The sequence below is a fragment of the Gymnodraco acuticeps genome, unplaced genomic scaffold (genome assembly GCF_902827175.1).
Source record: "Gymnodraco acuticeps unplaced genomic scaffold, fGymAcu1.1, whole genome shotgun sequence".
NCBI classification, from domain to species: Eukaryota; Metazoa; Chordata; class Actinopteri; order Perciformes; family Bathydraconidae; genus Gymnodraco; species Gymnodraco acuticeps.
Genome location: NW_022990673.1, coordinates 96,260 through 106,490, shown reverse-complemented (window position 1 = coordinate 106,490; position 10,231 = coordinate 96,260). Strand labels below are relative to the sequence as shown.

Below are 10,231 nucleotides of genomic sequence, written 5' to 3'. Positions count from 1 at the left end.
ACATAATTCAGTTCTAATCTTCAGTCATAGTGTCAACACAAACAGCTTTCATTATTTCAATTTGTGTATGTTCTTCCTGAAAGTTAATGAGGTCTCACTGCATTAACTGCTACGAACTGTGTGACACTCAAACCAATAAGTGATACTCTAATGGCTCTAACAACAACAACAGGAAATACACTCACAAACAAATCAGTGTGAAATCATTGCTGAGTCCTTGCCTTATCCACACAGCCTCACACTGAAATGTGTGCTGCGTCATCGGAGGACTGCGGGACCCACAACCCCCGGTGGTTCCCCTGCAGTGCGAGAGATCAGCGATGGGACAGGGAACAGAGAGAGAGAGAGGGAGGCAGAGGGGTGAGAGCTGCTGCAGAACAACGCTTAGTGAGGAGTAAAACACCACATCTGCTGCATCCAGACATTCATCCTGTTGTGATAGCCATGGTAAGTTCACTTTTGTGCTCCATTACTACGGTTATGCTCTGCAGTTCTCTGTGCTGCGTGGGAACTGCAGGGATGTTCATTGGACTAACCTTGAGAAAATGATGCAGCAGGGCGGTTGATAGTTTTCAATGTGCATGTAATGTTGCTGCTTTAGTAACCCTGCTTCACTGGGGCCTGTTCAGATGTTACGTACTGCAGCAGTGCTGTTTACATACAAGTCATTATTCTCAGGTGACACTGACAATGCAGAGCAGTGCACACAGCTGCTGTATACCTACTTGACTCCTGTATTTTGTTGTCAGGATAATATTATTTCAGTACAAACTATGTGCGTAAGCATGTGTTGAAAGTTTGTTGCAATGCATCATGGATTTATGCAGTCCCTGGGTCAAAATACACACCAGTCTGCGGCTGTAGTGCTCTGAGCAACCACTGCACACTAATCCATAACCTAGAGAGAGTGTGTAAAGATAATGAGCTCTTGAGCGGAATAAGCAGCAGTAGCTTTCAGGAGTTTTTCAGCAAGGTGATCCTTCATTGGTCACTGCCTGAGGGAGTTTGTTCCTATACTCTGGAGAGAATTTCAGAATGTGTTGTGGTATTTTTCTGCTTTTCTCTACATGAAATATGTACATGTTTTTCTATTTTACTTCTTCAGTATCTGTGAGGATTTCATGTCTGCATATATTCCTTTGTTTACTATTGTTTACTGTGCAAATCCTGTTTCCCCCTCAAAACTTTCCAAATACTTACTTTTCCCTTCAACTGCCACTTGGCAGAAAAGATAAAAAAGTGCAAAACAAGATACAAGTTTCGCCCATCCGTCGAGGACTATCTCCTCTTTTCATACGTGACTGTGAGCTACACAGCTGGCAGCTTAAAACGGCTCAGTGTCGCAAACTGTGACTTGAAAGCATGACTCTAAAACCAAAAACATTCAAGACACACTTCGGTAACCTTATTTTCCTGTTTTGAGAGAACTGAACAAATCAATTATCTGCTGCTTTTTGTTTGGCTCACTTTTCTCAATGAACAGCTCAGCTATATAACTTTTAAACACCTAAAGTTCTCTGTCAGAGTTGCAGCATGACAGAGGCAGGAGACATAGGTGGATTTTTCCCATGTTGCATGGAATATGTGGGGTTATAGTTTATTATTATTCCTTTCCTATAAAGTTTAGTCTTCTGTTTTGGACCCCTAATAAGTCAACTGATTGTCCTTGGTAGGCTACTCTTGATTGCTTCCCTGCAACGCTGCTGTCTGGTTTCTCAATTTTTCCTTTTAACCTGTGATCACCATTATTCTCTGTTGTGTCCCTTCCGGCAGTTCTTGAAGCGTCTGCGGCCTCTGGCCTTCAGGAAAATGTCCTTTTTGGTTTTCATCCTGACTTCTGCACTCTCTGTGACTTGCCTGCCTGCTGACACAGACAAGGGAAGGAGAAAAGTGGTGCACGTGCTCGGTAAGGAACATATATTTATTTTGCACATCTTGCAGCTCACAGCAGCAAAGAAAGGAGCTCCTACAGTATGCTGCACTGATCTGCATAGCTGTTACATCGTGTACCAATAATTAAGGAGGATACACTGTCTGCAGAGGTCAAATTAGTTCTAGAGATGGCACCATGAAAAATGCTCATGTTAAGTCTTACCCAGGGTTTAACGATCCTAAGAAAGAAAGAAAGAAAACCGGCAGGATAAAGCCTTACAAATAATATTTCAAACATTATGCCTGACCTCAATACTGTTAAGTCAAGAATATTGAAAGATGGTAATATTATATCACATCTGGCACCACCACCAAGTATCCAGTTGAGGACTGGTTAGGATTCCTAACATTTACCCACAAAGAATATTGATGACATCAGGGATTAAACTAATCGACTGCATCAGATATTCTCCAATGATTGAACTCCTCTTCCCGGCCGCTATGCCTATGCATTATATGTAATCTGTGTATACTTTCCAACTAGTTAGACATGTATATTTTCCTATTAAATGTAGAAGATGCAAGTATGAGGTTATAAAATGGAAAACATAAAGGAAAGTACCGCTGAGTAAATGTTCTTTAACTTTACGGAAAAACAAGTTTGACATTGTTTTGCAGCTAGTCTTTAACTGTGTTTGTCTGCTTTATGTCTGGTGCTAGGCAGGTAGTTTACGGCGTTGTTCAGCGCTTGTTTGCAGTAATTAACGACTGCCTTCTGCTTCTGAGCTGCCAGTTTTACGAAGACAGTTTAACACATGTAGAGTTGCATATTTTCCAATCTTCAGCCACCTTCTTGCACACGTGCATTCTTAATACCAGTAGGAGTCGCTAGTAGCGTGATGTTGTTGATCTTAACATCATTTTTTAGCTTTTGGGAAATATAGTCTTAAGGTTTTGAATAAACACCACTTTGCTTTCATGGTTGCTGGTGATAAACAACTTTGAAGAGAGCCGAAATCAGTGACATTACTAATTGCCGGTTTGGAAAAATTATTAGTGCCTTTATCTGGTCACAACATAGCAGAAAACCTCTTGCAGCCGCTCATTAAATGTTTACCCTGCACTTGTTGACACACACACACACACACACACACACACACACACACACACACGCACGCACACGCACACACACACACACACACACATACACATACACATACACACACACACACACACACACACACACACACACCATGTATACATCACTTCAGGGGACATTACATTGACTTACATGCATTTCCTGGAGACTTATCCTAACCTTAACCATAACCAACACATGCCTAACCCTAACCCTTAACCTTACCCTAACCCTAAACCTAACCAAGTCTTCACCCTGAAATTAATGATTCCCCTCATGGGGACCTCCAATTTGTCCCCATAAGGGAAGCCAGTCCCCACACGTGACTGTAAACAGATTTAGGTCCCCACAAGTATAGTAATGCTAGACCACACACACACACACACACACACACACACACACACACACACACACACACACACACACACACACACACACACACACACACACACACACACACACACACACACACACACACACACTGAGCAAATGTCTGCCAAAAATGCAAACTAGGTCTTGTTATCGCCCATTAGGAGAAGAGGCCTATGGTAACCATTAGTCCCGGGTCATTTTGGCACATTACTCGCTGCAGAGGTTGAGGACAACATTTGGAGTGGGGTAATCTGATGATAGGTGGAGCAGTAAGCACTATAGCTTCAAGGTTCAGGTTCCAGGTTTGTTTTTTCTGTGGGAAATGCATATTGTGAACGTGTTAGCATTGACTGCACATATTAGTATTGCAATTCAATTCAATAATGCTACATGCAACAATTCAACTGTACATACAACCAACAAGAAACAACACTATCATTCACAAGAGACAAGGAACATACTGTACACACTGTAGAAACTATAAACAAATGATAGCAAATATTAACTTTGATAAGTTGCATTATTCAAAATATAGATTTCTAGCCAATGAAGTAGTTAAGTATCGATGAATAAAGAAAGTAAAAACATCGTAAGAAAGCAGAGAAGTAAGATTAAGGTAAAGGTCAGATAACTATATTCCCCTAAAACAGAGTTTATCTTCCCACAGAGGATGACACCGGGGCAGTGATTGTGCAGACAGCTCCGGGGAAAGTGGTGACACACCGCGGCGGCTCCATCACTCTGCCCTGCAGATACCACCATGAGCCGGAGAACACCGACCCCGCTCGCATTCGGATCAAATGGACCAAAGTGACCGATGCTCTGCAGTTTGAGGACGTCTTTGTGGCACTTGGGAGGTTTTCAGTCAATCATTTTGTATATTTTGTTGTAATACATTTTTGTTTTCTCAGTTAAAGAACCCAATAAATGTTTATTTGATTGAATTGATTTTCAATATATTTACTGCCACATACTATCTTGCCAAACACACCATGACAATGTAATATTTAATTTTCATGAACCCACTGTGTCAATAAAAAAAACATTGCTCTTTTCAACAGGCGATAAAAGAAGAGTTGCCACATAAAATCAATCTATAGAGAATTTTTCATGTTAGAGTATTTCTCAATATGTTTGCTCATAGCAGCTTTTATGAGGGCAAAATTAATTCATAGATTTCTCTGAAATTCCTCCAGGGAGCAGCGTGTGTTTGGCTCGTACAAAGGCCGAGTGTTTCTGGAGCAGGCAGGACCCGGAGACGCCTCGGTGATCATCCAAAATGTCACACTGGAGGACTATGGACGCTTTGAGTGTGAAGTCACTAACGACATGGAGGACGATACAGGATTTGTCAACCTTGACCTTGAAGGTCAGGAATTAAAGATGCATTGAAAGAGATTTTGTCGAAGCTCTGACATTTCTTTTTTTTAAATTTATTTGGGGTCACATTATAATACAAGTACAGTTTTTCAAATCATATATTTTTAGAGACCCGAAAGTGACAAATGAAATAGCATACAAAATTAGTCAAAATAAAATAAAAACGAAAAAGTACACAGGGGTTGTTTGAAATAGTAAATGTCTACACATGTACATATGCATACATATCAACATACATATATACATACAATACACACATACATGTGACCATACATACATATACATTCAATCGGTGTATAGAAACACAGTCAAACAAGGGATGGTCGTCTTTGGGATATGTAAATTCTCCACTTTTTCCATATTTCTTCAAATGTGTTTTCCTGAAGCCTCATTGAGAAGGTGATTCTTTCCATAACATAGATTTCATGGATTTTGTCGTACCAGTTGTCAAGAGAAGCTCTGACATTTCTAATGCTCCACTGGCTCTTGTATACAATGTTGGCCGGAGAGCTAGACCAGTTCACGTGAGATTCAAGTGAAATTCAAACATTTTACATAAACACACTCAAGAGAAGGTCTGTTTCTGTCACCTGTAGGAGTGGTGTTTCCTTATTACCCCCGAGAGGGGCGCTATAAACTCAACTACCACCAGGGGGAGGATGCCTGCAAACAGCAGGACGCTATTCTGGCCTCTCACTCTCAACTGCACAAGGTGAGTTCATGCATTTCCTGTATTTCACATGCCCTGAATCATGTCGAAATCCCAAACCAATTCTATGGATTAAAATGTATAACACATTAAAATCACAATTCAGGTTTGTTTTGATATGTTGGTTTTTGGTGCATTATGGTGCAAACATAAACAAAGTAAAATAAATGATAATGTAAAAAAATAGTCAGTATAGAAATATTACGGTATGTGGAAGGATCACAAAGATGTTCGTATATTTAATGCTTATGTTAAAGTATTGCATTTTGTCAATGGGAGGAGATACGGGTATGTGTCAAAGACAACACATTCATTTACTGCCTACTCTTATACTTAATATTAATAATGCACTACTGGCTACAACTTTCAGTCATACACTACAATAGTAAGTCTAAAATTAGAAATATGCAGGACCAATCCAATGATTTTACCAAAGGCTTTAAAAGAAGAAACCCATATGAAGTCCAGAGTTATGTCAGAAGAGATTAATGAAATTCCTTCTCCTCTTAATAGTGTATTTAATCCTTTAGTATTACCCACTAATGTACATTATCTCCCGCCACAGGCCTGGCTGGAAGGGCTGGACTGGTGTAATGCTGGATGGCTGGAGGACGGCTCAGTGCAGTACCCAATATCTCATCCCAGAGACCAGTGCGGCCGCAAGGACACCCCCGCTGGCGTTCGTAACTATGGCTACAGGCACAAGGAGGACGAGCGCTATGATGCTTTCTGCTTCACTTCTAAGCTCAATGGTGAGAAACAGAGAGAGAGAGAGAGAGAGAGAGAGAGAGAGAGAGAGAGAGAGAGAGATGGTTGGAGGCCATAGTGGTGTTCACAGACATGTCTGTATCTGAAGATCAGAAACACTTTGTAGTCTATCTGCATGATCATTCGACTAAATACAAACATTCCACTGAGTACTCAGAATGTCTGCTCATAATTGGAAGAAAACAAGAAACTGGTAGCACTGGATTTGTTGCGGTACTGTATAGGGAGAGGATCCATCATGACTGTTGGCCAGTGGGGAAATTAGGTCCATGCCTGTGATCTTTGCCTGTGATCTTGCCAGCCTAAGGCCATTGGATTTACATCAGGCTGTGTTCCTTCTGCCCATGCTCCGGCCACGGCGTCCTCTGGGTGCCAGCATCTTTCATCTCCAAGTTATTTGATTTACATCACATCCCCACAGAGAGTCTGCTATAGTGTCTCCGTCACACATCTCCAGGTTTATAAGCTCAAACTTACTTTAGAAAGTCGGAGGCTGGATTCTTTTTTTTCCATCATGAAAGTTATCCGTTATCTCGGGGTAGTCAAAACCTCTCAACGTGTATGATGAGAAAAAACTGTAATAAAAGGTTTTACAGCATTATGTGATTATTACTCCTTAACAGTGACAGAGACGCGAGAGCAGACTCTCTGTGGGGGTGTGAGAGATACCAGCAATCAAGGGTAAATATAAGTATTGATTATAAAATAAAGTTATCTTCTCCCTGTCTATCTTTCTTGTAGAGAGATATTTTTTTTCGCCGTTGATTTGATTTTTGATTTCCACCTGGGATTAACAAATTATTTTGATTGATTTATTGATAATGAAAGGGACAGTTTGTTATTTTTGGTTATACATATATTAGCCATTTTGCCATCAGTCAGTTTGAGAAGATTGATACCACACTCATATCAGTACGCTAAAAAAGCCCACAGCAGGTTAGCTTAGCAACTAGAAGCTATCCCTGTGACCAAGAAAACAACACACAATAAAGAAAGTTTGTGCACCCTATGCTTTCTCGTAGAAATGTGCTCAAACCATCCTTATATCCAACTAGATTCGTATTCACCTGCCAAACAAGAGAATCTGATATTTTATTTCTTACTCCACAAGAAAGCAAATAAGTGTATTTCCAAAACGGTGTAACAACTGCTTTAAAACATTGGTTAATTAGTGAAACATAACAGGGTATTTAACAAATTAGATTTGGACAAAACTTCCATCCTGCCTGCACCTCTTTGAAGTTTAAAAGATTATTCTAAAAACCAAGACGTTTTTTATTATTTAGACAAAACACAATGCTCTTCAATTAATCATGAACAGTGTTGGGATAGTCCGAACTGAAACAAAGAAACAGTGCCATCAATTTTCCTTAGCGTGAAAAAGACAGTATGACAGTAAGCTTAAACGATTGCTCATGGCCTCCCCTGTGTGTTAATTACTGTGGACAGTCTGTTGTGGGGGGGAGGTCTCAGCAGTGGTCACTATTGCTCCGTCCAGCTGGAAGGTATTTACCGAGCGTCCCCCGGGGATATATGAGACAATATTTTGCCTCTCTAATAGCCAGCAGGAACATAAACAAGCATAAAATCAATAGCTGAGCCAAGCGCAAACCTGAGGATACGAACATGATTTTCTTGTTGTCTCTGTTTGGAGAAACCATCAAACTCTTTGTTCTCGGTTTGGTTCTTTATATTCTCTTTTCATTCTTAGGAGAATCCTTAGTTTTGATTCAGTTCAGTTGAATCAATTCAGCCAATTCCTTAAAACTGCCGGGCGAAAAAGTGTCCCGATGAAAGCAAAAATGGAAACGTTTTAAGAGTAATTTTGAGTCATGGTATTGCCTTTCGATTTTGAGCGGGTGCCCGGACGGCTTGTTGGAACGATTTAATATTCTGAACACAGACAGGCAGAGAAGCAAGGAGCGCTGAGGATATCTTCCCTCAGGGCTCAGCTTGTCTCTGGGGCTTCACCCTCTCTTTCTTTCCTTTTGCCTTCCTGATCAATGCACTTGCTCTGTTTACATTCACATGTTCAGTTGTTCTTACAACAAACACCTTCTCCTCTCCCTCTTTATCCCTTCAGGCAAAGTGTATTTTCTCAAACGCTTTAAGAAGGTGAACTATGCAGAGGCGGTGAAGGCTTGCATTCGAGAAGGCTCGGCTGTGGCCAAAGTGGGTCAACTGTACGCTGCGTGGAAGTTCCAGCTCCTGGACCGCTGTGAGGCCGGCTGGCTGGAGGACGGCAGCATCCGTTACCCCATTGTCAACCCTCGCTCTCGCTGTGGAGGATCCCAGCCAGGCGTCCGACACCTGGGCTTCCCTGATAAAAAATTCCGCCTCTACGGGGTCTTCTGTTTCCAAAAGAACAAGGATGAAACAGTAGGTGGTACTGTCATGACAAAAAGCCCCACAGATAGTTTGACAAAGAAGAAAAGCAGTAGCAGCATGTCCACAAATGCTACAAGGGGGAATTAAAGTGCAAAGACTGAGAGCAGAAGGAGGAAGCAATTTTAGATTTGACAGCAACAACTGTCACCTAGTAGGAAACTATCCATCGCTTACAAAGTAAAACACCATTCGACAAGATGCACTCATTTGCAGAAGTGAGGTTATGGCAACGTATTTATTAGGGTGAGTTTCCCTTTGTCTCAAGCCAGACAATACCCTAAAGGAGTGAGTATTTTAGCACATCTTTCGCTGGATAGCTGTGAGGTTTAACGGCAGCTTCATCACTCAGGCACACATCACATCAGAGAATCTGCAATAAATATCCTTGTTTACGATTGTGTGTGTGTGTGGATGATATTTTGGCCTTCACTTTGGCTGCTGAGCTCCAGTCTGAGCCAGGGTCCCAGTCAGAGTCAAAACACTCATGACGTGGTGAGACAGGATCATCTGCCAGATGGAAATAGAATCCTTTTAGTTATAAATTGTAATTGGTCATTTGTAACTTGCCTGTATCTGGGTGCCATGCTTCGTTAGCAAGCGTCTGGCACAGCGCAAGTCATTTGCCTCATTAACTAAGACCAGGCAATCTTATCATCAGAGCTGAACAAGTAGTACAGTACATATTGTACTAGCTCTAAAAAATGTGCACTTTAAAATATAGCTTTAATCTATGATAGCATCTTAGCTGAGACTAAAGCGAACATGTACTGCTTGGCTGCTGAGAGTGTATGCTGAGGCTGATTAGTCAGAAATATAAAGCTACAATAATTGCTGTTTACCTCACATACTTCTAAGCTACCTGGTCCACAAATTGCACTATAAATGTTTGCAGCAACCTTTATTACTGTGTATGTTTACGACAATGAATAAATGTATGTTCTGGGAAATAAAAAGGTAAAAGTTGTTTTGTTTGTGTGCAGTTATTTAATGAGAACTACTGATGAAAAAATGTAATGAGAGGAGAGATGTAGCAGATGCACTTCCATACGAAGGCACACTAAACGGTGCGATGAGTTTAATGAGTATGGACTGCATTTATACAATGCTTTTATACAGAGCACTAACAGTTTTCGCAGTAATGGCAGGCATGCAAGGCACAGGACTGACCTGATTGGTGTTTCACTAACGTAGGAAAGATCAGGCAACGACTCACTGACCAGGATGTTAATGGACAACTCGCTCTGTTGAGCCACAGCTGCCCAGTCAGTCGATCATCTCACTCACATGGTCTGAAAAGTTAATTTAGAGGATACGCAGACCAGAGCCAGTCATGCTTTCTACATGGAGATGAGCTGACACAGAATCATGAAGTGGAAAGTTTGATCTTTTATAATGCCTTCAGCAAACTTTTTGATAACAAAAGAATATCAAACCTCATAAAATGTTTCAATGTTTTCCTTTCAGCGTAGTTATAGACCCTTGGATGTCCTTGGACAGGCCGAAACCTGCAACACCTAATTGACGGATATAACGTTTAGGCTGTGCATGCTAACATTAGCTTATTAGCACTTAAACAAAATACAGCTGAAGGCGGGAATGTCATT

At 41.0% G+C, this 10,231-nt stretch overlaps 1 protein-coding gene across 1 annotated transcript; it reads left to right on the top strand.

Moving 5' to 3' along the window:
• The first annotated feature begins 249 nt into the window (after positions 1 to 249).
• On the top strand, positions 250 to 9,591 carry hapln4 (hyaluronan and proteoglycan link protein 4). Its single transcript, XM_034229709.1, has 7 exons — positions 250 to 447; positions 1,774 to 1,906; positions 4,050 to 4,239; positions 4,579 to 4,751; positions 5,359 to 5,474; positions 6,037 to 6,223; positions 8,323 to 9,591. The coding sequence occupies exons 1-7, from the start codon at positions 445 to 447 to the stop codon at positions 8,712 to 8,714; spliced, it is 1,194 nt and encodes a 397-aa protein (XP_034085600.1). The 5' UTR covers positions 250 to 444; the 3' UTR covers positions 8,715 to 9,591.
• Positions 9,592 to 10,231: the final 640 nt, after the last annotated feature.